A 27,791-nucleotide genomic window follows, 5' to 3' on the forward strand; every position below is an offset into this window, starting at 1 on the left:
CTGGTGTCGGGATCAGAGGAGACGGCGCGGGGTGGGGGGGGGAGGGGACTGCCAATTTTTTTTTTTAAATACTTTATTTTTGTAACAACGTCAGAATTAAAAATTTTCCATAAATACCAGTCCCTGGCAGCCCCTTCCCGGGCGTTCCCGGTAAAAAAATGTGTACAAAACGGATGGGTGGCCGGGGTGAAGGTGGGGGGGATACGGGATCCTCCCCGGGATCAGACCACAGGAATCATCACCACCATCATCATCACCACTATGAACACCATGTCGCAATGAGACCCAAAGCAGTAAGAGCATCCCAAATTCCTCCCCGGTGCCGCCGGGATCCCGCAAGGACGGGGCTGGGAGACCCCCCCTCCCCCTCACCTTCTGTGGGCGCCTCGGGGCGGTCCCAGGAGGCCACCAGTGGTCCCCGGCACATCCCGCTGGGAAGGGGGGGTCGGTGTCCCCCCAGCGCGGCACGGGGAGGAGGTCGGGCCCTTACTGGTTTGCCCGGGAATTGGGGGGGTCCGGGAGTCGCCCCCTTGGGGTCAGGAGCTGCCGCGGATCCTCTCCATGTAGCTCCGGAGCTCCTCGGGATCCCGCAGCCCCATGTCCTCGCACACCCAGCGGATGTCGTCCTCGCTGGCCACCAGGATGGACTGGACGTGGGGGGCGGCCGGGGGAGGCTCCTCGGGGACGCGGGGGGGACCGAAGGTGACAAACTCCACCCGCTTCCTGCGGCCGCCGCCCGGAGCCGATCCCTCCTTGCGGGGCGGCGGCGCTCCGGGAGCCGGGGAGCCGGGGGGAGCCCCGTCCTCGCCGGAGCCCGGGGGACTCCCGCAGCCGCAGGAGGGGCCCGGGGGTGCCAGGGGTTCTGGCTGCCGGCGATCCAGCTGCTGCCGATCCATCTGCTGCCGATCCAGCTGCCGGCTCAGCTCTTCCTGGTCAGTGCCCAGCCAGACCCAGTTGTGGGGTTGTGGGGCCGAGGGGGCCCCACCCGGCTCGGGCAGCTCCTTCTGCTGGTAGCGGAGCACGAAGAAGATGCAGTTGACGAGGAAGATGAAAATGGCGAGGCAGAAGACTCCCAGGAGCACATACATCCCGATTTCCAGGTCGGTCACCCGCTCCGGAGCCTTCACCATTTCCTCCTCCTCCTCCTCCTCCTCTTCCATGCCGGCGCGGTTGCGTCCATAGCCTTCCTCCTCGTCTTCCTCCGAGGAAGACCCCTGGAGCTTGGTGGCTGCCGGCCCCACGCCCGCGGGGTCCCTCTGTCCCACGGTCACCGCTTCCCCAGACATGGCGCCCTCAGCCCGCGGGAAGGGCCGGGGGCTCCCGGGAGAGGGGACCCCCACCTCGAGCCAGGCGGTGCCGGTGGCCAGGGTGGCCGCGCGGTGCCGGCCACGCCGGCACAGATCCGGGGGGTGCAGGCTGAGCTGGAGCAGGGCCCCCCGGCCCGGTCCCTCGGCCACCACCCAGGGGTGGGCAGCGGGGGCCCCAGGGGACCCCCTGACAGTGGCGATGGCGCGGTCAAGGGACGTCACGGTCAAGGCCACGTCGTGCCACCCGTAGAGCTCCAGCGGGGCCAGCGTGCGGTCGGAGAAGGACAGCCAGACGGACAGCGTGGCTTCCTGGCGGGATGACAAGCGGGATGGCAGAGGTTTGGGGGACACCAGGGACACCGAGGGGATCCCCCACCCATCTCACCTGCTTCAGGACCTGCAGGGTGGGCGTCCCCAGGACGGTGGCGGTGACCATGCCAGGATGATCCAGCTGTGTCCGTAGGGATAAGGAGAGCCCGGCCACCACCTGGGCGCGGAGCTCTGTCACCGTCACCTTCTCCTCGGACACCACCAGCGTCTGCTCCCCCAGGATGGCGTCGGAGAGCGGGGAGCGCACCTGGAAGCACGTTGTGAGTCCCCCAACCTTCCTCACGGCCACTGTGTCCCCTTCCCATCCTGTCCCAGCCCCTCAGTTCCCTCCCCCTCTGTATCCTGCCCAGCTCCCTCTGGGATCATTCCCAGCCCCCCAACTCCATCCCTGCAACCTTTCCACACCACCAGATCCTCCCAGGACTCCCCAAATTCCCACAAACAACCCCCTTTACCTCCACAGAGGTTACTCCGGGCTCCCGGCCCACCACCACGGCCCCCTCTTCCAGCGAGGCCACGCGTGGGTCCTGGACACGGGTCCGGGTGGCCACCAGGTGGGTGACATCCAGGAGCCACTCGGGGCCAGGCAGGTAGGACAGGTGACGGCCACCATCCAGAGGGTGGGCCACAAAGTGCGCCAGGACACGGAGCCCCGTGCGCTGGAACTGGGGCCGGCAGCCCCGCGCCCGCCGCTCCGGCTCCTCTGCGGGGTCCTCGGACTCCACCGTGCCACTGGGAACAGCGGGACAGGGTGACAAGAGTCCCAGGATGGGGTGACAAGTGTCACCAAGGGGCAGGGGAACAGGGATTGTAGGACAGGGTGACAGGAGTCTCAGGACAGGGGAACAGGGATCCCAGGGCAGAAGATCATGGCACAGGGTGATAGGGATTCCAGGAAAGGGTGATGGGAATCCCGGGACACAGGAGTACATGGGGACTCAGCGATGCATCCCCACATGTCAGCTCTCCGCCCCATTCCTGTCTCCCCTTTTTCCCACCATCCCATTCCGCAGGCCTCACCTGTCAGGCCCCCCAGGCAGTCTCCAGCCGCGGAGCTGCTCCAGGACGGGATCTCCCAGCTGGACACGGAGTGGGAGCAGCGGAGCCCAAACGGAGAAGCTCAGCTCCGCCCGCAGCCGGCGCGCCCAGAAATCCACGCGGGCCCCCCGCGCCCCCCGGCTCTCCTTGCCCCCCACGAACACCAGGTCGCAGGAATCCGACACCTGCAAGGGCACATAGAATTCCATAGGAATCTCCCAGGTGAGGCAGGATAACGAGGGGACAGCAGGACTCACCTGCAGCACCTGCTTGTCAGCGGATTCGCATCCCACGGGATCCGTGAGCTCGGACACTCCACCCCCTGCTTCCACAGCCACCAATTTCACCGGGATAACGCGGGGGATCCCAGTCAGCGGCGCCGTGTTCAGGATCTCCAGCTCCTGGAAGCACGGCGGGATGAGCAGGCGCTTCCACGGGATGGAGGGCCAGAACGGGATGGGGGCACCCACCTGCACCAGCGGGACGAGGGCGCGGATGTCCCGCTCCGACACCTGGATTTCCCAGACCAGTTTGTCCTTCTGCGCCTCAGGATCCTGGCCAGGATACTCCACCTGCCACGTGAGGGGCCGCGCTGGCGCCAGTCCCCCTGTCCCGTTTTCCACAGCCACATCCAGGTGCAGGAACGCAGCCGGCTCAGACACCCTGCGGCAGCGCACCGGGATCAGGGTGGAGCAACCCGCAATTCCCGCTGGGATGGGAGCACTGGGATATTCCCTACCTGGAGCTGTCAGGGATGGCAGGCATGTCCCCGAGCCGCCGGCACATCACCACGGCCGTGGAGTGCTTGGGACCACGGGAACGCTCCAGGTGCGCGCTCCAGGCGCTGGGAATTGCAGGGCGCACGGAGACCACCTGCAGGCCCTTCTTGGCCTTGATCCTGTGGGGACACACGGTGTCCCACGGTGTCACTCAGTCACACAGTGTCACACAGTGTCAGATGGTGTCACACAGTGTCAGATGGTGTCACATGGTGTCAGACGGTGCCCCACAGTGTCACTCACAGTCACACAGTGTCACACAGTGTCAGATCCTGTTAGATGGTGTCACACAGTGTCACTCACAGTCACACAGTGTCACACAGTGTCTGATACTGTGAGATGGTGCCAAATAGTGTCACACAGTGTCACAAAATGCCACACAGGGTCTGATGGCGTTACACACTGTCAGATGCTGTCACACAATATCGCTCAGTGTCACATGGTGCCAAATGTTGTCACATAGTGTCACATACTGCCACACACTGCCACGCAATGTCACACACAGCCACACAGTGTCACTTACAGTCACACGGTGTCACTCACAGCCACACACTGCCACACAATGTCACAGACTGCCACATAGTGTCACTCACAGTCACACCATGCCACACACTGCCACACAATGTCACACAGATTCCCACACTGTCCCAGTGTCCCCATTGTCCCCGCTCTCACCGCAGGGTCAGGCTGTCGGCGGTGAAGTTGTGGCGCAGGGCAATGGTGGCTGTGAAGCGCTGCCCAGGCCGCAGGGGGACACTGGGGACACGCAGCAGCACCTTCTCGTCCAGCCGCACCTCCTGCTGCCGCTCCGGCTCTCCCAGCCGCAGCTCCAGCATTCCCAGGAATCTGGGAGCCTCCCGCTCCCGGTCCCCGCACTCCCCCACACTGTAGCGCAGCTCAGCCGGTTCCGGGCGCTCCGGAGGCTCCATGGAGTCGGAATCTCGCCGGTGGCTCCGGTGGGAATGGAGAGATCCAGGGGAGAACCAGCGTGGAGGAATCTCCAGCTCCACTACGCACACACCCAGCGGGGCCTGGAGGAGAGAGGGGATCCCAGGATTAGGGTGGGGGGGAGCTGTGGGTCCCCAAGGTCCCCAGGGTGGCACTGACCTGCAGGTGACACGTCCCCCGGGCCACCCGCCCGCGCTGGTGGGCATGGAGGGTGACGCAGGGGAGATCCCGAGCTCTGGAGTGATCCCAATCCATTGGGGCATCCCAGTTCTCAGGGCGGTATTGCTGCACAGGGTGGTCCCAGTTCTTGGGGTGATTGTGGATACCAGGGTGGTGCCGGTCTTTGGAGTGATCCTGGACTCCATGGTGGTCCCGCTGCTCAGGGTGGTCCTGGTCCCTGGGGTGGTCATGATCCCCAGGGTGATCCCAGTTCCTGGGGTGATCACGGACCCCAGGGTGGTCCTGCTCCCTGGGATGATCCCAGTCCCTGGGGTGACCCTGGCCCCCAGGGTGGTCCCGGACCTCAGGGTGATCCCAGTCCTTGGGATGATCCCAGACCCTGGCGTGATCCCGCTTCCCGGGCATCCAGTCAGGCCCCTGCAGATGGAAGAGGACGCGGGCCACGGGCTCGGCGGGGGACACGGAGCTCTCCAGGGACACGGCACGGATGGCCCAGGCTGCTGAGCCAGGGGCGCTCTCCATGGGCACCTCCTGCAAGGACACCGGGATGGTGGCGGGGCCTGGGACACCCTGGGGTGGCCCAGGGGTCACAGGGGTCCCGGTTACCTGGCGAGTGCTGAACGGGGGGTAGGTGGCCTGGACCAGGGGCTGGGATCCGGCACGGAGCAGCAGGAATGTCTCGGAGCGGGTGTGCAGGGAAGAGTTGGGGGCCACATCCTGATCCACCCTCTGCAGCCGGTAGGACTCGGGCACCCCAAGGACCTCCAGCTCCACCGGCAGGAACACGGGATCCGGGGGGTCCCCGTCACCCCTCACTGCAAGGACAAGGATGTGCCACATCCCACAGGGACACAGCGGGAAGGGGGTGCGCTGGGGTGGCAAGTGGGGGTCTTTGTGCCCGCCTTTGTGGCACCACACAGGGTGACCCCCTTTCCTGGGCCACCCCATTCTGAGGTCACCCCATCCCTGTGTCAGGACTGGAGGGGCCACTAAGTTCTCCCAGCCCCGGCTGTTCCCTGCGGGAATACGGGGAGAGGGTTGGAACCGCATCCTGCAGGGTGGGATCCAGGCTCGTGGTGCCCAGATCAAAGGGATCCCTCATCACCGGGAGCAGATCCCACCCGGATGCCCGGGCAGCGCTTCCTCACGGCCGGGAACTGATCCCACCTGGGCGATCAGGTGTGCGGGGAGAGGCGAGGCAGATCCCGGGATCCGGGGGGAACGGGAGTCCCTCGGGCGGCGGGTTCCCGTGGGGATTGCGGGGAGACTCCCCCCTCGACATCCCAGCGGATCCCACGTTCCCCGGGTGACCCCCTCGGGATCCCAGGCGGTGGAGGGGGCGCGGATTCCGGGGAACGCGGGGAAGGAGAAGGGGGGGGGGGGGAGGGGTTGAGGTCGCCCCGACTCCCGGGATCCCGGAGGGAGCAGATCCCGGCGGAGTGGAAGGACCCCGAACGCGGGGAAAGCGGAGAATCGAGCCGGGTCGCGGGACCGCGCGGGAACGGATCCCAGCAGGACGGCGGGGGGGTTGCGGAGCGGGGCCGGTGCCGGTGCCGTTCCCGGTGCCCGGCGCCGTTCCCGATGCTATTCCCGGTGCCATTCCCACTTACCCAGGGGGCAGAGCAGGGCGGCGGCCAGCAGCGCCAGCCGGGGCGCCGGAGCCATGGCCGGGGGGCTCGGTCCGTCCGCCGGTGCCGCCGGTGCCGGTGCCGCCGGTGCCTCCCGTCGCTCCACCGGTGCCTCCCGTCCCTCCGCCCCCGCGCCCAGACAATGGGGCCGGGGCGGGACCGGCACCGGCGCCGCCTCGTCCCGCCGGGTCCTAAAGCCCGGCCGTGCCCGGCGCTCCGGCTCCTGCTCCACAGCCCGAGGCACATCCCACCCCGCTCCCCATTCGCAGCCCTGCTCCCCAGCCCCATCCTCATCCGCCTTTCTAGCCCCATCCCTCCTCCCCATCCTCATACCATTCCCCATCCCACTCCCCATCCCCATCCCTATCCCTGCTCCTCACCCCATTCCCATCCCCACCCAGCACCGGACACCCCAGGCCACACAGAGACCCCCGGAGCAGGGCAGGAGGGTAGGAATTCTTCCCCCTGTTCCACCAGGGATACTGGGGACATGGGAAGGATGAGGACATCCATGGCCAGGGGCACGGAGGGAGCAGGAAGCACAGCAGGAACAGCTAGAGGCCAGTGGGATCCTGGCATGGATAAACCACCCTCCTTCTCCTCCTCTTCCTCCTCCTCCTTTCCCACCCCCAGATGGACTGAGGGGGCCAGCTCTGAGCCTGACCCCCTTCCCATGGGAAAGCAGTGGGGCTGGGCCGGATAAATCCGTCTTTATTCCAAACCACGTTATCAAAACCGTTTAAAAAGCAGCTTAAAACCCAAACCCTGACAGTGGGGGGACCCTAAAACGAGCAGAGGCCCCGGGATGGGGAATGGGATCCCCTCTGCACCCCGAGCCAGCTGGGCTGGGACAACATTCCTGGCGAGCAGGGAACATGGGAGCTCTTCTCCCGGATTTGAGGCTCGTGGGGGCTTTTGGGGTGAAGGCACTTGTGGTGAGGCACAGCCCCCGATTTTGGGGTGCTCCCAGAGGGACTGGGGGCTCCCAGGACCCCTGGGAGAACTGGGAAGCAGAGGAGGGGGTGCGGGGGGACACATGCTTGGGATGCTTGGGATAACAGAGCCAAGCTTTGGGAGAGCTTTAGGGGGGCTCAATCCTCTCGGTTCCGGGGCCCCCCGAATTTCTGGCGCCGCCGCAGCTCCTCCACCTTCCACTCCAGGCTCCGCACGGCCGCATCCAGCCGGGAGCTGGGATCCGGGGATGCCACCAGGCTGCCCAGCAGAGCATAGAGCACCCACAGGCCCAGCAGCATTCCCGCCTGCGCTGTGGGGCTCTCCTGGGAAGTGGCCACGTGCAGGAAGGCTGCGAGGAAAAGGAAAACCTTCACCCCGCGGAGCAGCGGGAGCAGCAGGCCTCGGAGCTGTGATAGCACCCAGGATCCCACCAGGGCGGCCACTGCCCACAGGAGCACCCTCTGTACTTCTCCGGGAGCCAGCACCACTGTTCGGACCAGCTGGTGGCCTGGGAATGGGATCTGGGAGTCAGTGGTGGCAGTGGAACCGGGAATGGGGGTGGGAGCTGTCCCACGGGGTGAATCCCACTCACCATTGATGCTGAAAGCAGCCAGGAGATCCCCCAGGATCCCACAGAGCGTGGTCAGGGCCGCCGAGATCCCGGAGGAAACGATCCAGAGGACAGCGGAGAGGCTCTGCGGGGAAAGATGGGGATAAGGGAGTGGAAAAAGAGGGCGTAGAGCCCCATGTCCCTGCACAAGGAACTCCAGGGAAGGTTTGGGAATCGGGATCCCACCTCTGCCACCATCCGCAGGGGCTGGGGTCCCACCCAGTTTTCCAGGGTGTCCCAAGCAGATCTTCCCAGCCGGAGCAGCAGGTCATCGGAGGTGGCGGCGTGTCCCCGGACCCCCTCCTGGCCATCCTTGCCTCCGTCCCCCGCTGATGCCATGAGGAACGGGATCCACAGTAGCAGGGCCAGCAGGGCCTGGTGCCCCACGGCACTCCCCATCCTGGGTCCTGGGATCTGTGGGGAGAAGGAGAGCTGGGGGTGCTGGGAGGCGGAAACCCTGCTGGTTTTGGGGTCCGCTTGCTGGTTTTGGGGTCCCCCCAGCGGGAGGGGAGGGCAGAGGCCCCACAGCCAAGTTCCACACCCGCCCCCCCCCCCCCCCAGCACAGGCCTGGGTGTCCCGGCTATTTTTGGGATAGACAAGAGCCAGCGGGGACATGGCCAAGGGCACTGGGCCTGGCTGGGAAGGGGGGGCACCCCTTCCCAAAGGAGGGAGCGGGGTGCTCTGGGATGGGACACAGCCACCACTGCCACCCCCGAGAGCCCCCGAGCTCCCCACTCTTCCCCAGTCCCCTCTGGGGATCCCCCCAACCCCTCTGTGCCCAGCCCCTCCCAGTTCCCCCCATCCCCATGAAACGCCTGATCCCCCCTGTGCCCGCCCCCCCTCAGGGCTCTCCACCCTTCACGATCCCCACAATTCCCCCACAATCCCCCCATGATCCTTCAAACCCCTCCTGGATCCCCAAATCCCTCTGTTCGCACCCCACCCACATCTCCCCGGTCTCCAGGATCCCCTTGATCCCCTCAGAATCCCCCCAAGTCCCCCCTGTACCCACCTCCCACAGTCCCTCCCCAACCCCGCAGGATCCCCCCGACTCCCCCCGGAGCCCCCACCGCGGCTCCCTCACCCCGCCTATCCCCCCCTGGACCACCCCCGCCCATTTTTCTCTCCATTTTCCCCTGATTTTCCCCGATTTCCCCCCGATTTTCCCCGAATTCCACCCCCCACCCCGGGGTCCCCCCCGACCCCCCCCTCACCGGGGCTTCCCTCCGCTCCGCCGCGGGGCACGCCGGGAGCTGTAGTCCCCGGGGCCGCCGCGGTGCATGCCGGGAACGCGGTCACCATGGCAACACCCGGAGGCGGGCGGCGGCGCGCGGTGCACGCCGGGAGGCGCCGTTCCCGCCGGCGGGGGGAGCGCGGGGGATGCCGGGAGCGCTTCCGGTTCCGGCGGCGGCGCCCGCGTGAGCGCTCGGGAGCGGCGCGGGGGGGGCCGCGCGCGCCAACCGGAACCGGAACCGGGACCCCGGACCGGAAAGGAGAACCGGAAACAGCCTCGGAAGGGCAGCGGGGCCGTAACCGGAGCGCCGCGACCGCCTGGCCTCCGCCATGGCGCTCATCTGCTCCAGTGAGTGCGGAGAGAGAGCGACCGCGGTAGGGGGGGGCGGGGTCGTTAATGAATGGGGGACCCCGGTCTGCGGGGCGGGGACAGCCGGGGTCACCGGGGGATCACCGGGCAGGGCGTTCCCGAAGCCCCGCTCCCGTCCCATCCCATCCCTCCGTTTTACCCCGCAGTTTCCAACGAGGTCCCGGAGCACCCGTGCGTGTCGCCGGTGTCCAACCACGTGTACGAGCGGCGGCTGATCGAGAAGTACATCGCGGAGAACGGCACCGACCCCGTGAACAACCAGCCCCTGTCCGAGGAGCAGCTCATCGACATCAAAGGTGCCGGGGCCGGGATGGGAAAGGGGAACGGTGCTCCCGGGAACAGCGGCACTCCCGGAGGAAGCGGCTCCGGGGTCGGGAGTGGCGGCGCCCGAGGTGTTTTGGGGTTTGCTGAGGGTGGCCGTGAGATGCCGAACTCCGCTGTGGAGGTTGGGAAAGGGAGGGATAAAGGCAGGGGGTGGGAGCGCGGGGATCCAGAGGGATATGGAGGCCATGGATGATGTGCCCGCCCTTCTTCCAGTCGCGCACCCGATCCGCCCCAAACCCCCCTCGGCCACCAGCATCCCGGCCATCCTGAAAGCCCTGCAGGACGAGTGGGTGAGTGCCGGGGGGGCGTGGCGCGGGGCTGGGCTCCCGGCGATCCCCGGCTGACTCCGGTGCTTCCCGGCAGGATGCCGTGATGCTGCACAGCTTCACGCTGCGGCAGCAGCTGCAGACCACGCGCCAGGAGCTGTCCCACGCCCTGTACCAGCACGATGCTGCCTGCAGGGTCATCGCCCGCCTCACCAAGGAGGTCACTGCCGCCAGAGAAGGTGACAGGGACGCGTGGCAGTCCCGGGAAGGGGCGCTGGGAAGTGCTTTATCCCGGTTTCCCCTTAAACTTGTTGTGTCCTTGCAGCTCTGGCCACGCTGAAGCCTCAGGCCGGGCTCATCGTGCCCCAGGCGGTGCCATCGGCGCAGCCCAACGTGGCCGTGAGTCCCTGCTCCCCATCCCGGCCCTTGGCCTGCTCCTTCCCAACCCTTTTCCCACTCGTTGCGCCCCAATTCCCTCTCCGCATTCCCTGTGTCTCCATACCTCACAGGGCGCTGGCGAGGCCATGGATCTGGGAGAGCTGGCGGGAATGACCCCGGAGATCATCCAGAAGGTAAGGGGGGATCTTCCATGTGTCCCTCTTGCCACCTTTCCTTGGCAGAATTCCTGGTCTGTGCCCACCCTCTGCTTGTTTTCCAGCTCCAAGACAAGGCGACGGTGCTGACCACGGAGCGTAAGAAGGTGAGTGCCCTTCTCCAAGGATTCCATGGGAGCTGGGATGTGCCATGCTCCAGCAAAGGCTGACATTTATCCCTGTTTTTTCCAGAGGGGCAAGACGGTCCCGGAGGAGCTGGTGAAGCCGGAGGAACTCAGCAAGTACCGGCAGGTGGCCTCGCACGTGGTGAGTGCCTGGATGGGAAAGGACTGGAAAACTTTTCCCATGGAGCTGGGAATCCCTTCTCGATTCCCTCTGGGAGCGTTTTCCAGCCGGTGGCGTTAACGTGGCGGGCTCCTCCCTCACACAGGGGCTGCACAGTGCCAGCATCCCGGGAATCCTTGCCTTGGATCTGTGTCCTTCCGACACCAACAAGATCCTCACTGGTAAGGGACCTTTCCTGGGGATTTCCCACCTGGGAGTGGGTGTCCTTCCCTTTGTTACCAGGAATTTGAAGGGGATTTGTGGGTTGGCCCCACACTCCCATCCCAGCGCTTCCCTCTCGGTTTTCCAGGTGGGGCCGACAAAAACGTCATCGTGTTCGACAAGAGCTCGGAGCAGATCCTGGCCACGCTCAAAGGCCACACCAAGAAGGTCACCAGCGTCGTCTTCCACCCATCCCAGGTGTGCCCGGCTCTTCCCTCACTTCCAAGATGCCTCAAATTTGGATATCGGCATCGTTCTTTGGTGGAATCGCCCATTGGGAGCTCTGGGAGAGCTGAATTCTTCCCGTGTGAACCTTCCCGTGTTGTCCTGCTGTAGGACTTGGTGTTCTCGGCTTCTCCCGACGCCACGATCCGGATCTGGTCCGTTCCCAACGCCTCCTGTGTCCAGGTGGTCCGTGCCCACGAGGGCTCCGTGACCGGGCTCAGCCTCCACGCCACGGGTGATTACCTGCTCAGCTCCTCGGATGACCAGGTGAATCCCTCCCCGTCCCACCGATCCCACCTCTGCTTCCCAGCCCTTCCGTATCCAACACTCTTCCTCTCTCCCAGTACTGGGCTTTCTCGGATATCCAGACAGGCCGCGTCCTCACCAAGGTGACGGATGAGAGCTCTGGATGTGGTAAGGCCTGGAGTTGATTATCCCCATCCTGGGGATCCCTTGGCTCCTGGAGTTCATGGGAACTCCTTTTGGGGGGGGGGTGTCTGGGTAGCCTTCCCAACCTTCCTGAGTCTTCCCAACCCTTCCAATCTCCCCAACTCTTCCAACCTCATCAACCCTCTTGAGCCTTCCCAGCCTTCCAAATCTCCCCCAGCCCTTTTGGAGGGTCTTCCCAGCCCTCCCAGTCTTCCCAAGCCTCTGAGTCTCCCGCTGTCTCCACAGCTCTCACCTGTGCCCAGTTCCACCCAGATGGGCTCATTTTTGGGACGGGAACAATGGATTCCCAGATCAAGATCTGGGATCTGAAGGTGAGGGCTAATGGGAATGTGCGGGAACAGGGGGTGGTTTGGGGATCAGTCCCAAGGAGCGGGACTTTGAGGAACATTTTTGGAAGTTTTCTCCAAAAATCCCAAGCTTCCAGCTCCAGAGCAGCCGCTGGTGGCACCGTGACCACACAGGTCAGTTGGGAACGATGGCGCATTCCAGTGCCGCAATTCCCTCTGACCACCTTATCCCCAGGAACGCACCAACGTGGCCAACTTCCCGGGACACTCGGGCCCCATCACCAGCATCGCCTTTTCCGAGAACGGATACTACCTGGCCACGGCAGCCGACGACTCCTCGGTCAAGCTCTGGGATTTGAGGAAGCTCAAGAACTTCAAGACGTTGCAGCTGGATAACAACTTCGAGGTGTGCGATGTCCCTTTTTCCCTCCCTGCATGGCCCCTCTGCTCCAGGGGTTGTGGCATCCCAAAAAAAGGCTGTTTGGAGCTTTCCCAACGCCTCGTTGTGCTTCCTCTCCGCAGGTGAAATCCCTGATTTTCGACCAGAGCGGGACCTACCTGGCGCTGGGCGGGACCGACGTCCAGATCTACATCTGCAAGCAGTGGACGGAGATCCTCCACTTCACAGGTGGGAATCATGGAAGTGGCCGGGGTGGGAATGGGACAAATCCACTCGGAATTGTGACTGTGGATTGTTTCCCGTCCCCAGAGCACAGCGGCCTGACCACGGGAGTGGCCTTTGGCCACCATGCCAAGTTCATCGCTTCCACAGGCATGGATCGGAGCCTCAAGTTCTACAGCCTGTAGCCCTGGAAGTGGGGCTGGCATTTTTTTGGGATTCGGGGTGGGAGGTGGGTGGGAATATCCGTGTGGGATTATCCAAGTGGGATTAAGCCCCTCTGTTGTAGCTGTTGGCACAGGGGAAGTCAGACATCGCCTTCCCCGTGGCTCCATGAGTTTATTGTTTAGTTTTTTTCCCCAATTCCGTGTGTTTTCTGCCTTTAGATTGTTTTGTGCTTGTAACTGGTTTGACAAAAAAACCCCAATCCCGGTGCTGGTGGAAGTTTGAGGCCAGGATGTGTGGAAGGAGGGAGGGAAGGGAGCACTGCGCAGGTTTTGTAAGCAGTTACTTAGTTTCAGTATGGAAATAAAGAATTATTCCCTGTCATCCCACCTGGAAGAGGCTCCTGTGAAGGGCTGGGGTGTAGCAGGGTGGGATTTGGGAGGCTGTGGCTGCTTCCAGTTGGGGAATGGGGATGAGGGACCCTTTTTCCCCCCTCCTAAGGACAAACCACCCTTAGAGCCGTGCTGTGCACTGGTTTATTTTTCCAGCTTTCCCAGAGATAGCGGCATCTGGGTAGAGGCAGGAGCTGTCAGGAAGAAGAGGAGGAGGAGATAACTTCAGGGGATGAAGGGGGTTTTGAGATGAAGGGGTTTTTAGGGAGCAGAAGGCACTGACCCCTCAGCCTCTCTGCTGAGTTCCCCCTCCCTTGGGAACGTTGGGAAAGATGACGCATCCCTGGGATGTGACTGTCCCCACGCCGTCACCTGTGCTCCTGTCCCCCAGAGACCTCCGTGCTCCTGTGGGGAGCAGCAGGTTGGCTTGGGAAGAGGGGGACATGCAGAGATCCCCCCCAAACCCCTGGAGGCTCCCAGACTCACGTGAGGGCACTCCCAGCTGGCAGGAGGGCCGGCAGGGCTCCGGCTGGGCCAGGTGGCACACGGAAGCGCTGCAGGAGATGTACACCTGGGAGCCACGGGAATGCCAGCGTCACCTGGGGATCCCCAAAAAGGGTCCCCACAAGCCTCAAGGGACCCCCACAAAGCGCCCCCAAACCTTGAGGTACTCCCAAAAGCAGCGTGAGCTTCTCAAAAGGGTGTCACCCTGGGAGCAGGGGTAGGTGTTGGGATGGGAGATTCCCAACACTGAGGGATTCCCAACAATGAGGGATTTAGGGGGATCCCCCTCACCTCCCCCTCCAGCACAGCCATGCCGGAGGTCTCCACGAAGGCAAAGGTGGAGATGACAAAGCGCTGGTAGTGGCTCGGGAAGGGCAGCTCCGGAGAGGCCGGACCCACTGGAATCAGCCGCGTCCTGTAGTTGTCCCCTTGGAAGGGACACCTGGGCAGGAAATGAGGACACTGTGTCAGCACAGTGATATTCCCCCCCCCCAGTTCCATCTTCCCGTCCTTTTCCACTCACCCCTCCACCAGGATGGGCCACTGGGGCTGGGATGTGGCGTGGGAGCCGGGGGAGGCCCAGCAGTGGTGCAGCACCAGCACCAGATTGGGATCCGTCTTCTGGAGCAGCCGGACTTCCACGTAAATGGGGTCCCGGAGCACCCTCACCAGGGGGAAGTCGCCCACAGGGTGGTAGGAGCTGTAGGATTCATCTGCAGGAATGTTGGGAGGGGTTGAGCGGGATGGGGAGTGGGATGGGGAGTGGGGTAGGGAGCACTGACCGGTGGCGATCCGCAGCTGGAGCCCCAGCGGGCCTGGCATGGCCAGGGGGGCGGCCGTGGGGGGCACGGCCACCTCCACTCCCAAGGGAAGGAGGTCACTGGCGTTGTAGATGCACCGAGCTCGGAGACTGGGGAAAAGAGGGAGAGAAAAGTGGGAGGCTCCCAAATCCTCCATCAGCCCCCTCAGCCCAAATTGTGGGGACACCACCAAGGACGTGGCAGGAGCGAGGAGTGGGTGAATCCAAGGGGGACTCCGGGCTCTCTGCCTGGATTTTCACTTACATGTAGACGCTGTCCCGGGTGATGGAGCCGCGGGGGGATCCCTGGATGTCGATGGTGGAGATCAGCTGGTTCTCATAGATCAGCCTGTCCTCGATCACCTGTGCGGGGAACACGGGAACGGGAAAGGGAAACATCCTGAGAGATACATGGATCAGGATCTGAGGCAGGAGGCAGCTTGTGGGTGAGCTCTTTATCCTGAAGTTTTGGAGGGGGAAATGTGGGACTGGGAGCATCCTGGAGGCCACTTCTATCCTGAAGGGACCCCACCATGCCCACCTTGGGCTGTGCCTGGGGTTTTCCCACCCTACCTGGACGGTGGTGCCGCAGTGGGTGACCGGGAAGCGGAACATGACGAAGGCCTCGGACATGTGGAGGGGCTCACACCCCGCCTGGCTGCTGGCCAGCCGCACGCTGTCCAGGTTGTATGGCGGGGCCACCATTCCCCGCGGGACCACCAGGACGAAGTGTCCCTCCAGCAGGCACTGCACAGTGGCTGCGACACCACGGAGAGGCTCCGTCACCCCCGAGCACCCTCTCCCGGCACCGGGGAGAGATTTTGGGATGTGCCTCCGGGTGTCCTACCGGTATTCCCGTAATAGCAGGGGGTGGCACGGTCCATGTCGTCATAGCAGCATCCGGCCTGCAGGCATCCATCCCGTCCCTGTGGAGCCACACACGCCATCCGGCCCACCGGCACCTGGCACTGCTCCCGTGTCAGCTGCATGCCTGCAGGGAAGCAGAGAGGGGGCACAGCATGGAATCTAGGTTGGAAAAGCACCTTGAGGCCATTTCCCATTGTCCCGGTATCCCTCCATTCCATCTCCCCACCTTACCTGCCCCGGCTGAGGGGTAGAAGAGCACAGTGGACTGCAACAGGGTGGGCTGGGAGTGAATCCCAGGATGCAGCAATCCAGGCTGTGGCTGCAGCCCTGGGCGTCCCAGGCCCAGCTGGGGCTGAGCCTGGAGTCCAGGGCTGAACAAACCCGGCCAGGACGGCAGTCCTGGGCGCACAAAAGCCGGGCTGGGATGGCCGGGATGGAGCAGCCCGGCATGGCCTTGGAGCCCGGTTTGGGAGTTGGAGTGATGACTGGGACGAGAAATTCCCGGCTGGTTTGGGGGCTGAGCTCCCGGGCGCAGGAATCCTGCTGGAGTCTGGGCACCAGTGGGGATCAAGCCAGGCTGGCTGTGGGATACAAGCCCGGGGCGAAGCCCTGGTTGGTTTTGGCCCCTGGGAGGGTTTTGGGATACGAACCCTGGACGAAGTTGCCCTGGTTGGTTTTGACCCCCAGGCTGGTTTTGGGATCCAAACCCTGGACGAATCCCTGGTTGGTTCTGACCCCCAGGATGCACCATCCCAGGCTGGTTATGGGATACTGACCCCGGGCGAATCCCTGGCTGGTTCTGACCCCCAGGATGCACCATGCCAGGCTGGTTATGGGATACTGACCCCGGGCGAATCCCTGGCTGGTTCTGACCCCCAGGATGCACCATGCCAGGCTGGTTATGGGATACTGACCCCGGGCGAATCCCTGGCTGGTTCTGACCCCCAGGATGCACCATGCCAGGCTGGTTATGGGATACTGACCCCGGGCGAATCCCTGGCTGGTTCTGACCCCCAGGATGCAGCATCCCAGGCTGGTTATGGGATACTGACCCCGGGCGAATCCCTGGTTGGTTTTGACCCCCAGGATGCACCATGCCAGGCTGGTTATGGGATACTGACCCCGGGCGAATCCCTGGTTGGTTTTGACCCCCAGGATGCAGCATCCCAGGCTGGTTATGGGACACTGACCCCGGGCGAATCCCCGGTTGGTTTTGACCCCCAGGATGCAGCATCCCAGGCTGGTTATGGGACACTGACCCCGGGCGAATCCCCGGTTGGTTTTGACCCCCAGGATGCAGCATCCCAGGCTGGTTATGGGATACAAAGCCTGGACGCAGGTGTCCCGGCTGGGTCTGACCCCCAGGATGCACCAAACTGGGATGGTTTTGGGATACAAGCACCGGGCGAAGGATCCCTGGCTGGCTCTGCCCCCCGGGCTGTGGGGGCTGCACTCCCGGGTGGATGAAGCTTCCCTGGATTTGGGTGATGGGACGAACCCCACTAGGCTGGGACAGAAACCCCGAGTGAGCCGGACTGGAATGGTGCCAGATCCCGGGAAGCTCTGGATTGGTCTGGTGCTGTCCCACAGTGTGAACCTGCTCCAAGTGATCTCGGGATGAGAGCTGGGATTCCGCGCGGGTGAGGGAGGACTCGGAAATGCGGTGCAGGAGGCCAGTGTGGGAGATCAGGACTCCGTTGTCCCGGCCCCGCTCCCGGTTTCCATTTGGGATCATCTCAGAGCCACCTGGCTTGGGGCAGGTCATGTTGACCTCGTAGGAGGTGACTGGGATCCCGCTGGACAGCAGCTCCTCCAGCTGCACCCGCAGGATGTAGCGGTTCTCCTGTGGGGGGGACACGAGGGACAGTCACCCCCATCCCGCTGGAGGGGACCGCAGACGGGACAGCAGCGTCACCTTGAACAGCACGTGGCAGCCCTTGTAGCCGGAGGAGAAGATGACGGAGCCGTCCTCCCTGGAATTCAGCCAGTGGAGGCAGATGGAGCAGTTGGCCACATCAAAGCGGGAGCCAAACTCGTCTGGGGGGACACCGTGGACACAGGGAAGTGACACATCCAGGTTGGGCTCATCCCATTGGGATCCCACCACCATGGAAGACTCTGGTTTTAGGGGAATCCCAGGGAATCCAGCACCCCAAGGGGACCCAGGGAGTCCCCCCCACTCACCCAGGACCGTGAAGCGGACGGTGCGGCCGTGGGATGGGAAGACCAGGAGCTGCATTCCCAACTCTCCGCAGTCGTAGCGGTACTGAAGGAGTGCCACGGTGGCTCTGGGCCACGGGGACAGAAGGAAGAGGAGCAGGAGGAAGGAGCAGCTCTGTCCCATGGTGGTGGCACAGCCGAAGCACGGGGCTCTGCAGTGTGGATTTATATCCGGATGGCTGGGATGCAGGGGGGGGGATCAGGATCAGCTGATCCCGTGGGATGAGCTCTGCCCAGGGCTCCTCGCTCCCGTGCCGCTGGTGACCTTGGTGCCCCGGCCCTGTGGTTACCTCCCGTGGCTGTGTCACGGTGACCAGGGACAAACCAAGCTTATCCCACACTTGGAGACTCTGTCCCGGTGAACAGGGAACGGAGCTGGTGCCGGGCGGGATGCCCAGCTGGATCAAGTTATCCAGGGGCAAAGGAGAAGGCTGGTGTGTGCCCACACCCCAGAACCGGTAGGGACAGCGGTGACATCTGGACACACCACTCCTGGGACAGCCATGGGACTTGGGGACACAGTGGCATGGCTCCAGTGATGTCTGAGGGAATCAGTCAGTCATCCCAAATCCCTGCTGCACCCTGGCTGTGCCCTGCTGGCAGTGCCACAGGGAATCCAAAGTCCTCCGTGGGCATTCCCTCCGCCTCCCTTTCCCCAAGTTTCCCTCCTGGGATTTATCTTTACTGCGGGTTAAACCCCTCCCCACCCTTCCTGGAGTGCTGGTCACAGCCACTCCCTGTCCCATGCCCTGGGTGGGGGAATGGGGTAACACCAGCTCCCAGGGGCACAGGGATCCCGGTGGGAAGGCGTGAGGAGCCGGGGGCTGGATGTGATTCCCTCAAACCTCCTCGGGAAGCAGGGGCAGCTGCAGAGAGAATGGTACGTCCCCAGAGACACAGCTGGGCCAATACATGGCCACCAGATGTTCTATATGCGCCCCATATATGTCCAATATGTGTCTCAGCTGTATCCTATATATGTTCCACAGGTATCCAATATATATATCCTATACATACATGTCCAATATATATCTGATACATATCCAACACATATCCCATGTGTCCAATATATATCCTGTATGTATCCAACGCATATGTATATGTGTCCAGATAATGTATCTCCCAAGCACCTCCAGTGTATCTCCCAAGCACCTCCCAAGTATCTCCAGTGAATCTCCCAAACACCTCCCAGATCTGTGCAGCCTTTGTCCCCCAGGAGCACAGGCAGCAGCCTCCAGTGACACTTTATTCCCCACAGTGACAATCCCGGTGACACCGACCCCCTTTTCCTCACCCCTCACAACTTCATGGCAGCAACCGATCCCAGCTGGAGCTCCAAGAACTGCAGGATCTCCTGCCAGGAATCCTCCTGGGCCCGGGCATGGGGCTGGGGCTCTCCTCCCCACGCCACCGGCCTCGGGGTGCCCCGGATGCTGGAGTTGCTGCACAGGGGGGATCCGGGGGGCTCAATCAGGTGCCCGGCGCCGGGATAGGACAGGATCCGGCCGCTCTCCGGTGGCATCCGCGCCAGGGCCAGCTCGGCGAAGAGCTTGCTGTTGAAGCTGCGGTCGGCCTCTCCCACCACAAAGAGGACCTTTCCCCGGATCTTCTCCACCGGGATGGCCGAGGCACAGTAGGCGGGATCGCGGGGGTCGGCGAAGATGGCCGAGTTGTCCATGGCTCCCAGCTCGGTGAACAGGACGCGCTCGGTGTAGTAGGGGATGGGAGGGATGCGGAGCTCCTTGTAGACCAGCGGGTTTCCGTGCAGGAAGGCCGTGCCGTTGATCCACACCGTGGCCGCCACCTGCGGCAGGAAGGCAGCCATGGCCAAGGCCACCTCTGCGCCTTTGGAGACGCCCACCACGCCCAGGCCGGGTCCTCGGACCTGAAGCGAGAGGAAACGGAGGCAGCTGGGATAACACACAGGGATAATAAATTTACTGGGACATCCCTGGTGCCAGGATAAGGATGGCCTCATGGGATAGCTCCAGTCACCAGGACATCCCATTCACTGGGATATCCCCAGTCCCTGTGACGTTCCTGGTGCTTGGGACAACCCCAGGACACAACCCTGGTCACCTGGACATCCCACTCACCAAGTTGCCCCCAGTCCCCAGCACATCCTGGCTCACAGGTGCCCTTCTCCACGCTCCAGGACTCACCTTGGGATGCTGGAGGAGCAGCTCCACTGCTTCCTCAAAGTATTCCAAGTCCAGCTGGGCCAGGACCCGGGGCAGGTCATCGTAGGCGAAGAAGGCGAGGGCCAGCACGGCAAAGCCCCGGCTGGCCAAGAGCCCCGCCCGGAACTCGATCAGCCCCCCTGCGCCCCCAAACAGGTCGATGACCCCTGGGAAGGGGCCTGGACCTGTGGGAAGACAGGGAGAATGTCAGAGATGGGGAGCCACCGGCGCTGTCCTGCATCCCAGAGATTCCATGGTTGGGCATCCCAGGGCCCACAAGGTTCAGTATCTTGGGGGTGCAAGGTTGGGTATTGCAGGGGTCCTGAGGATGGGCATCCTGGGGATCCCAAGGTTCAGTATCCTGGGGGTCCCAAGGTTGGGCATCCCAAGACCCTGAGATCTGGGATCCCAAGGATCAGCACCCAGGGGTCCTGATGTCCATTATCCCAGGGGTCCCACTGTCAGACAACCCAGGAATCCTAAGGTTTAGCATCCCAGGAGTCCCAAGGTTGTTCCCCAGGGGTCCCGATGCTTGGCATCCCCGGGATCCCAAGCCTCAGTATCCCAAGGGAATAGTGGCTGGGTATCCCAGGGCTCCCAAGGCTTTGACATCCCGGAATTCCCCGATGCTCACCAGGAGGCAGGAATAGGGCGCCGCGGACCCTTCCCTCGCGGATGGGCACCCGCTGCACTCCGGGGCCCACGTACCAGCGCTCGGCCTCGCAGGATGCCAGCGGCTGCTCCTTGGGATCCGGGGCCAGGGAGAGCCCATCAAACACCTCCAGCCGGACGCGGAAGGGGCTGCCGGCCACATCCCGCTTGACCAGCCGTCGGAAAAGGGTGTCGGGCTGCAGGAACCACAAGAGCCCCATGGGCCAGACCCCGGAGTAGCTGCCCCCCAGGGCGGCATGGAGCCCGGGATCCACCTCTCCCGCTCCGTCGGCACGGAAAAAGGCGCGGGATTGGAAGCACTCGCCCTGCTCGTCCTTCAGCCATGCCCGGAGGGTGACAAGCTGGGATGGGGACAGTCCCCGCACCCGGATCTGCACCGGCCGGTCGGCCAGCGAGGACTGCGGTGTCACTGTCACCTCCACCATGGTGCACCTGGGAACGGGAATCACGCCGAGTGTCCCACAGGGATTGCCACGCCCAGGAGGGGGCTGGCGGCAGGGGACTGTCCCCAGGGATCCTCACGGGGGACCCCTAGGATGGGCTTTGTGGTCCAGGTAGTCCTGCTGGCATCCCTCCTTCCCTGTCCCTATCCTTCCCTCCCGTGTCCCCACCCCGTCGTGGTCGCTGCCCCTTCTTTCCTGGTCCTTGTCCCCTCCTTCCGGGATCCCCGTCCCTCCTTCCCTTTTCCCTATATCCCCTCCTTCCCTACCACCTCGCACCCTCTGACCCCAAACCCCCGCTCCAAAGCTCACCCGGCAGCCGGGACACCCCTTTTCCATGTGTTTCCCAGCCCCCGCATTCCCAGCACCCACCATCCCCGCCCCGTCTCCCAATATCCTCCTCCCCGGGGCCGGAGCGGGGGTGTGGATCCAAGCCCCAAAATCCCAAGTGCACCCCGCTCCCTCCTCTCCGTGCAGGCACGGCAGGCTGGGAACGGGAATGTTGGCCCCAATCCCGCCCTGGGAGGAGACACACGGTTCTCCCACATCCATCCCACCAGGAAATCGGCCCCCGAAACCCCGAGCTTCCCCTTCTCTTACCCTGCTGGGAACAGCTTGGGCCGTGGGCTCTGCACAGGGAGAGGCTCAAGGATTCCTTGGAAATCATTAACCTGGGAATGGCGAGGGCAGAGCCCTCCTCCTGCCTCATGACCCCGTGCCCAGCCGGCATCGGCCGCACCCCGAAATTCCTGCCTGTCCCCGCCTTCCCTGCGGCACCCCCTGAACCCGGACATGGGTGGGCCAACCCCCCCACAAATTGTCACCCCAGGATGAAGCTCCAGGGCATTCCCATTCCAAGGCTTCCCACTGCTTCCTGCAGCCCCATTTCCCACCCGGTGCCCCCCTTTGTCGCCCCATCCCAGCTCCCAGCCATGTCCCTCCCCAGGAATGCAGAGAGGGGTGTTCACGGGCCAAGAAAAATCAGGAATGTGAAGAAATCCATGTGGATTTCCCACTTCCAGCCCCATTGGGCTGGAATTCCCAGTGTTTCCTCTCACAGGAGGGTGTGTGACACCCTGTCGTCCCCTTCCTTGGTGACAGGCTCCAGGGCTCATTCCCAACGGGAATTCCCTCTTTGGAGAAGGGAGAATTGCAGGGAATGAGGAGCCATGGCACACTCCGATCCTAGGAATGCCTTAGGGAAGGCCCCAGCTGGAGCCACCGGTCCCCGGAGTCGCTAGAGGCGAATCTGTCGCAGTACCTATTCATTTTTATGAGGAAAAGGCAAATTTGGGAAAGCAAAGTTCTGTTCCAGCCTCCGGCACTGGCCACATCCTGATCCCACAGGGACTGGGGGATCCAGCAGCTGGTTCCTGGGGAATAACAACCCCCCAGCTCTGCCCTGTTGTTTGTCTGACATTGAAGGTCCTGGCAGAGCCGAGGAAAAGTCCCTGGAAAGGAGCAGGATCCCGATTCCCGCCTCATTCCGTGGCCTTGCTTCGCCTCACAGGCGTCTTCTGGAGCAGGGCCAGCGTATCCCGCTTTTCCACCCGCCTCAGCTGCTTCTTCTTGGCCCGCTTGAGCTTCAGGGGGTTCCGGATCTGGGAAATGGGAAAAGGGGGGGGATTTCAAGAAATCATGGGATCCTGGAGTGGTTTGGCTTGGAAGGGACCTTAAGGATGATCCAGTTCCAGCTCCCGGCCACGGGCAGGGGATACCTTCCGCTAGTGCAGGTTGCTCCAAGCCCCGTGCTGGAGCATTTCCGGGGATGGAGCAGAGTGCTGGGAATGAGGCAGGATGGGCATGGATAGCTCCCAGCTTCCCACCACCAAGGATCCAGGATATAGGAGCAGATTCATCCCAAAACTAACCCCATCCTCACCCACACATGAGGCTTTCAGAACACCCACCCCGAGCTCCCAGGTCTCTTCCCGATGGAAAAGCCATGATTCTCCCACAAAGATCCCCACCAGCGCCACGTTTTCCTTGCTCTGCCACCCCGTTATCCCTCAGTTCTGGTGTTCCCAAGCATGGGAGAACACAGGGAACACTCTCCCAGCGTGCCCAGCTTTGCCGAGAATCTCCCAGTCCTCCCAGTATCCTCCAAAGACAGAGACAGGGAGAGGAACTGGAGCACATGAGAGGCTGATCCATGTGGGGGCTGGAGGTTGTGGGGTGTTCCCAGTGCTGTTCCCAGCCGGGAGAAGGGACTCACCACTTGGACAATCTCGGCTTTCCGCTCGTTTTCCAGGCGCCGCTTCAGGTTTTCCTCCCGCCGCCGCTTCTTTTCCTGTGGGAGCAGCACCAAAACATTCCCTGCAGATCCCTCCCTCCGGGATTAAACTCCAGCCAGCACCGACCCCCGCTCCAGTGCCCACCCAAGCGTGAAATCTGTCATTCCAGCAGCTTTTCCACGCTGGGTGAGGCTGGAACTGACCCAGGGAGTTTATTCCGAGTCAGTGACTTGGAGCATGTGACCATCACTGGCTGGATTTGGCACCAGAACAGGGAATTCTCCATCCCAGCTGCCTTTTCCCTGGGCTCTGCCACAGCTCCGACGGCCGGGATGAGGGTAGAGACATGGGATTGTGCTTGGGAAAGGCGGGAATTCTCCAGCTCCCGAGCCGCGTTACCTCCTTCTCCCTCTGCTTCGCCTCCTCCAGCTGCCGTGCCAGATCCCGGACCAGCTTCCTCTCCTGCCTCTCCTTCATTTTCCGTGCCCAGGAGCTGCGGAGCGCCTTGTCCTGGATCATGTGGGAGAACCTGGGCGGGCACACGGGACGTGTTGGCTCCCCGAAAACCCCGGGATGCAGCCGGGGCCACTCCAGCTCCTCTCCAGAATTCCATGAAACTCCGCCAACCTCGGAGCATCCCACGGCATCCTCAGCATCCCCTCCCAAGTCATCCCCGTCACCTCCGGATCCTTCCTAAAGCCTGTGGATACCTCCGGAACACCCTCACAAAGCAGCCGACAGCCCCTCAAACAATCCTGTCCCCCTCAAAATTCCCCCAGACCTCAAGACCCCAAAACCAGCCCTTCTGGAGCTCAGAGCCCCCCCCATCAAAATCCCTGCCTCCCTTCCCACCTCTTTTTCCCGGGATCCTTCCACACCCGTCCCGACTTGGGCTTGCCCCGCGGATGGCCACCGCCGCCTCCTGCCGCTTCTTGCCGCCTTTCCTGCGCCGCCGAGCCGCGGCCGGAGCCGCGGCGGCCCCGCTGGGCTCCTCGGGGGTCGCTCCCGGTCCCGATCCCGGGGTGGCCCCGTTCTCCCCCTCCATGATCCACGCGGCCCCGCGGCGTCGCCGAGAGACGACGTCAGAGCCGCGCTCCCCGCCGAAGCCACCGGGGCTCCCCGCCCGCCATCTTTGTAGCGGGCAACACCCTCCCCTCACGGCGCGGCCGCCATCTTGGGGCCGGGCAGCGCCGCCATCTTGGGGCCGGGCAGCGCCGCCCACCACCGGGGCCGGGCAGCGCCGCCCACCACCGGGGCCGGTACCGGGAGCGCCCGAACCCCTCCAAGCACCCCCGGGGCGAGCCCGCCCCCGCACCCCGAGCCGTCCCCGGAGACACGCGCGGGCTGGGCTGGGGGAGGAGAGACCTTTATTGGGGGCCGAACACGCTGAGGGCATCCCAGGGGGCTCCCGCACCGGGGACCCCCCCGGGATGCGGCAGCACGTGGGGGGCTTGGCCATGGCTACAGCGCCTGGGAAAGCAAAACCAGGGAAATCCGGGGAAATCTCTCGGAGGCACAGAGAAACCGCCGGCTTGGGGCGGCCCTTCGGAGGGAGGAAGGGGGTGGATCAGCATTCCAGGGACTTGCAGGGATTCCCGGGGATCCCCGCCTCCCTCACCAGCTGGGTGTATGTGTGCTGCCGGGCAGCGTCGTATCCAAACGCCAGCACCGCCACGGCCACGCAGAATTCCAGGAGGCCGAGGAGCACGAAGGTGGAATCCAGCGCGTTGCTCAGGGTCTGCAAGGAGGAGAGAGGGAATATCCCGGGATCCACCACCCGGACAGGACCTGGATCCTTGAAATCCTGGGTGTCCGTACCTTGCTGCGCGTGTTGAGGCACCATTCCGGGCGGGTCTGGAAGGGTTTGGGGTTCTCGCAGCCGGGCACATGCCGGGTGACGGCCGTGCCGTGGATCCCAGTGGCCACCAGCGTGCCCAGGACAATGCCCACGTTGACCACGCAGCAGGTCTTGATCTGCGGGAAGCACCCGGTGACGCGGACCCCGGGAAGGGCTGCTTCCCACATGGATTATTAGACTGGGATCAAAGAGCTCCTGGAGAAAGCGCCCAGTTTTGTCCCACTCATCCCACAGTGATTCCAGAAGCCATGAGGGGCTCCTGGACCTTCCATCCCCCTCATCCCACAGTGACCCCAACCCCCGTCCTGTGCTCCATGTGGGAGAGCTGGGCACTTCCTGAGGGGGAGACTGGCCTGTGGATCCCGTGGGATGAATCCAGGCTGTGGAGGGGTCCCGGCAGCTGCTGGAAGGGACATAAGGAATGGGGGGAGACATTGTTCCTCCCAGCCTGGATCTTACCAGCACGGGGCTGTCTCTCCTTTCGCTTTCCACCAGCAATGAGCCCGAGACTAGGAGCTGCTTGGAAAACAGCGGGAATTGGTGTCAGCAGCAAGGCACCCTTCCCAGTGTCCCTTCAGCTGGGAATTGGGGTTCAGGGATGCACAAGCACCCCAGAATGTTGGGGGGGGGGAGGGGGGGGGGGGGTCAGTGGACACCTGGATATTGTCCCCAGTCCACCAGGACTCCCTGTGATTCCCATGTCCTTATCCCAACTTACCAGGATCCCAAGCCAGAAGAGGATCCCACTGGCCACAGGGAGGGAAGGGTTCCTGTGCTCCGACGCTGTCAGGATGATCCCAAAGCAGATGTGGACGATTCCAGTGAAGATATGGATGGTCTGGGGAAGGATGAGGGAGAGGGATCCCAATCCCATTGCTGTGAGACGCATCCCACCCCAATCCCACGTCACAGTGCCGGGAGGGGACTGGGATGGGCACCTGTCCCAATATCCCCTCCACCCAGCAAGACAACCCCTGCGGATCCCCAATCCCTGCTGTGCCCCTGGAAGGCCGTGTCTCACCCCCAACACCTTGGGATGAGCCCTCCGGAAGCCTTGTGTTTGGAATGACGTCCTGGCAGGCGCAGGCGTCTGGGAGCCCGAGGCCAGCTGGGCCGCCCGGGGATCCGTGGCCGGGATCACCTCCGTGATGATCCTCACACTGCCAGCATCGGTCACCGTGGTGGCTGCCATGGCCTGGGAATGAGCCCGGGAAGCTGAAGGAATTTCCCAGGTGCCTTCCTCCTCCTCCTCCTCGCCACGGTCCCTTCACTGTCCGAAATCCCCGGGAGGCGCCGGCCAGGCAGGGACACGCTCCCGCTGCCCTTTGCTCCTTGCGGGAAGCGCGCTCATGGAATTCTCGTCAGGCCCCTCTTGCTCAACAAGGCAGCTTTGCCAACGGAGGCTCCCAAAATCCTGCACGGGAAGAGGGAGGGAGGGACAAAGGAACCCCTCTCAGGGCTCTGCAGCCTTGGGAAGGGTTGGATATTTTTCCCTCGGGATGCTCCCAGAGCCCCTTTTTCCCAGCGTTGAGTGAGTCCTTGCCATCCCAAATTGTGGAGGCTTTGCTTGGGAATCACCCCTGCAATTAGCCCAGCACCTAACAAGGTGTTCACAACCTAACCCTGCCCACTTCCTGGGAAAAACACTGATGGAGACGGGAAACTTCATAAACCCCGTCATAAAGGAAGCTCCTTTATTGCCATTTCTGGGAATTCTCCCTCCTCCATCCCTGTGGATTTGTCCCCAGTGAGGACGCACAGGAGGGATCCAGGGATCCGTGGCCAGCTCCATCAGGAGCCAAAGGGAAAGGAGATGCCATTACTTACCATGGGAAGTGGGAGCTCGGGCTGGGAATGGAGCCACCACACATGGCGAAGGCATCCCGGGGGATTCGGAGGCCCCTTCCTGCCTCCATCCCTCCTTCCTCCCAGAAAATGGCCGTGGCCTTTTCTCCAGGAGGGTTGGGATACCCCGTGCCGACCTGGAGGACCTCCTCAATTTTCCTGGATCTCTGATGTATGCAGGGTAGGAATTCCTTGGTGAAACAGGAATTTTTAGGGCCGGGATTCTGGCATCACCCCAACACCTCTCTCTCTGCCTGGGAAAGGACAGGACCGTCCAGCCGAGGATTTCAGGACCAGGTGGGGCAACTTTTGGAAGTGTTTTTTCCTTCTCTCTGGCTCTAGAGGGAGCTGAGAGGCCGGGTTTGGAAGCACCGCGCTTCCAGAGCTCGGGATATGCTTCCAGCCCTGCTTGGATGAGGCTTGGAACAAGCTGGACTAGTGGGAGGTGTCCCTGCCCATGGCAGAGGGGTGGAGCTGGATGATCCTTAAGGTCCCTTCCATCCCAAACCATTCCAGGATTCCGTGCCCTCCCCGTGCTCCCGCCCACCAGGGAACGGGACACCCCCTCCAAAGTGGCTGAAATCACATCCCGAAAAAAGAGCTGGAAGAACAGACCTGGAAAGCAAAGAGCAGCGACCCTGGTCTCCATCCCGGCTCCGATGGCATTCCTCCATCCTGCATCCCCGATGGAAGCGAGCGCTTGGCCTTGTAAAGGGCTGCATCTGGCGGCACGGCTTTCCAGGAAAAACACGGACATGGACGGGATTCAGCCTCTTCATCACGTTCCTGATGCCTCGAAGCCTTTAATTCCTGCTGGTACCTCTTCCCTCTCCACACTCCAATCCTAACAATCCCAGGGATCTCATTCCAGCCCCAGGAAGGAACACTTGAGCCCCCGTGGAAATTCCGGGATCCCCTCCTTAGCCTTTAGGCAGCCGGGGCATCCTCCGCCGTTATCCACGGCTC

The 27,791-nt window shown here is 63.1% G+C and overlaps 7 protein-coding genes across 13 annotated transcripts; 1 reads left to right on the top strand and 6 right to left on the bottom strand.

The window, feature by feature from the left end:
• Window positions 1-59: 59 nt before the first annotated feature.
• Window positions 60-6,442, bottom strand: TMEM132A (transmembrane protein 132A). The gene is made up of 11 exons (XM_039553141.1): window positions 6,193-6,442; window positions 5,189-5,397; window positions 4,562-5,113; window positions 4,130-4,485; window positions 3,415-3,573; window positions 3,146-3,338; window positions 2,933-3,076; window positions 2,658-2,860; window positions 2,093-2,369; window positions 1,693-1,884; window positions 60-1,616 (listed from the first exon to the last, which is right to left on the bottom strand). The coding sequence occupies exons 1-11, from the start codon at window positions 6,245-6,247 to the stop codon at window positions 537-539; spliced, it is 3,420 nt and encodes a 1,139-aa protein (XP_039409075.1). The 5' UTR covers window positions 6,248-6,442; the 3' UTR covers window positions 60-536.
• Window positions 6,443-6,904: 462 nt separating this feature from the next.
• TMEM109 (transmembrane protein 109) lies at window positions 6,905-9,150 on the bottom strand. Of its 2 annotated transcripts, none has more exons than XM_039552589.1 (4): window positions 8,990-9,080; window positions 7,961-8,188; window positions 7,757-7,859; window positions 6,905-7,672 (listed from the first exon to the last, which is right to left on the bottom strand). In XM_039552589.1, the coding sequence occupies exons 2-4, from the start codon at window positions 8,171-8,173 to the stop codon at window positions 7,302-7,304; spliced, it is 687 nt and encodes a 228-aa protein (XP_039408523.1). In that variant the 5' UTR covers window positions 8,174-8,188; window positions 8,990-9,080; the 3' UTR covers window positions 6,905-7,301. The 2 variants fall into 2 exon arrangements, with proteins under 2 accessions (XP_039408523.1, XP_039408522.1); XM_039552588.1 differs by having other exon boundaries at window positions 6,906-7,672; window positions 9,000-9,150.
• Window positions 9,151-9,265: 115 nt separating this feature from the next.
• Window positions 9,266-13,198, top strand: PRPF19 (pre-mRNA processing factor 19). The gene is made up of 16 exons (XM_039552586.1): window positions 9,266-9,357; window positions 9,525-9,674; window positions 9,916-9,992; window positions 10,066-10,207; window positions 10,294-10,367; window positions 10,478-10,540; window positions 10,627-10,668; window positions 10,754-10,828; window positions 10,953-11,028; window positions 11,157-11,266; window positions 11,405-11,560; window positions 11,638-11,707; window positions 11,969-12,054; window positions 12,266-12,436; window positions 12,553-12,658; window positions 12,740-13,198. Exons 1-16 carry the CDS (start codon window positions 9,339-9,341, stop codon window positions 12,835-12,837), a joined length of 1,515 nt encoding a protein of 504 aa, XP_039408520.1. The 5' UTR covers window positions 9,266-9,338; the 3' UTR covers window positions 12,838-13,198.
• A 138-nt stretch (window positions 13,199-13,336) lies between these two features.
• On the bottom strand, window positions 13,337-18,291 carry ZP1 (zona pellucida glycoprotein 1). Of its 2 annotated transcripts, XM_039552580.1 has the most exons (12): window positions 17,561-18,281; window positions 17,292-17,413; window positions 15,608-17,219; window positions 15,357-15,500; window positions 15,083-15,267; window positions 14,775-14,872; window positions 14,493-14,620; window positions 14,234-14,423; window positions 14,002-14,152; window positions 13,693-13,777; window positions 13,490-13,611; window positions 13,337-13,400 (listed from the first exon to the last, which is right to left on the bottom strand). In XM_039552580.1, the coding sequence occupies exons 1-11, from the start codon at window positions 17,718-17,720 to the stop codon at window positions 13,493-13,495; spliced, it is 2,994 nt and encodes a 997-aa protein (XP_039408514.1). In that variant the 5' UTR covers window positions 17,721-18,281; the 3' UTR covers window positions 13,337-13,400; window positions 13,490-13,492. The 2 variants fall into 2 exon arrangements, with proteins under 2 accessions (XP_039408514.1, XP_039408515.1); XM_039552581.1 differs by lacking the exons at window positions 15,608-17,219; window positions 17,292-17,413 and having other exon boundaries at window positions 17,561-18,291.
• Window positions 18,292-18,828: 537 nt separating this feature from the next.
• On the bottom strand, window positions 18,829-22,034 carry LOC120410054 (acyl-coenzyme A amino acid N-acyltransferase 2-like). Of its 3 annotated transcripts, none has more exons than XM_039552583.1 (4): window positions 21,489-22,034; window positions 20,411-20,880; window positions 19,759-19,961; window positions 18,829-19,481 (listed from the first exon to the last, which is right to left on the bottom strand). In XM_039552583.1, exons 1-4 carry the CDS (start codon window positions 22,001-22,003, stop codon window positions 18,894-18,896), a joined length of 1,776 nt encoding a protein of 591 aa, XP_039408517.1. In that variant the 5' UTR covers window positions 22,004-22,034; the 3' UTR covers window positions 18,829-18,893. The 3 variants fall into 3 exon arrangements, with proteins under 3 accessions (XP_039408517.1, XP_039408518.1, XP_039408519.1); XM_039552584.1 differs by having other exon boundaries at window positions 21,201-21,581; XM_039552585.1 differs by lacking the exon at window positions 21,489-22,034 and having other exon boundaries at window positions 20,411-21,056.
• A 104-nt stretch (window positions 22,035-22,138) lies between these two features.
• Window positions 22,139-24,682, bottom strand: CCDC86 (coiled-coil domain containing 86). The gene is given in 5 exon segments (XM_039552587.1): window positions 22,139-22,489; window positions 23,104-23,178; window positions 23,522-23,651; window positions 23,975-24,029; window positions 24,032-24,682. Coding segments are annotated over 5 exon segments (930 nt in total). The 5' UTR covers window positions 24,582-24,682; the 3' UTR covers window positions 22,139-22,369.
• Window positions 24,501-26,951, bottom strand: LOC109143461 (membrane-spanning 4-domains subfamily A member 15-like). 3 transcript variants are annotated; one of them, XM_039552592.1, is made up of 7 exons: window positions 26,808-26,951; window positions 26,002-26,394; window positions 25,699-25,818; window positions 25,440-25,499; window positions 24,941-25,096; window positions 24,741-24,860; window positions 24,501-24,592 (listed from the first exon to the last, which is right to left on the bottom strand). In XM_039552592.1, the coding sequence occupies exons 2-7, from the start codon at window positions 26,170-26,172 to the stop codon at window positions 24,584-24,586; spliced, it is 636 nt and encodes a 211-aa protein (XP_039408526.1). In that variant the 5' UTR covers window positions 26,173-26,394; window positions 26,808-26,951; the 3' UTR covers window positions 24,501-24,583. The 3 variants fall into 3 exon arrangements, with proteins under 3 accessions (XP_039408526.1, XP_039408525.1, XP_039408524.1); XM_039552591.1 differs by lacking the exon at window positions 24,501-24,592 and having other exon boundaries at window positions 24,599-24,860; window positions 25,440-25,496; XM_039552590.1 differs by lacking the exon at window positions 24,501-24,592 and having other exon boundaries at window positions 24,599-24,860.
• Window positions 26,952-27,791: the final 840 nt, after the last annotated feature.

The sequence above is a fragment of the Corvus cornix genome, chromosome 5, assembly GCF_000738735.6.
Source record: "Corvus cornix cornix isolate S_Up_H32 chromosome 5, ASM73873v5, whole genome shotgun sequence".
NCBI lineage: Eukaryota > Metazoa > Chordata > Aves > Passeriformes > Corvidae > Corvus > Corvus cornix.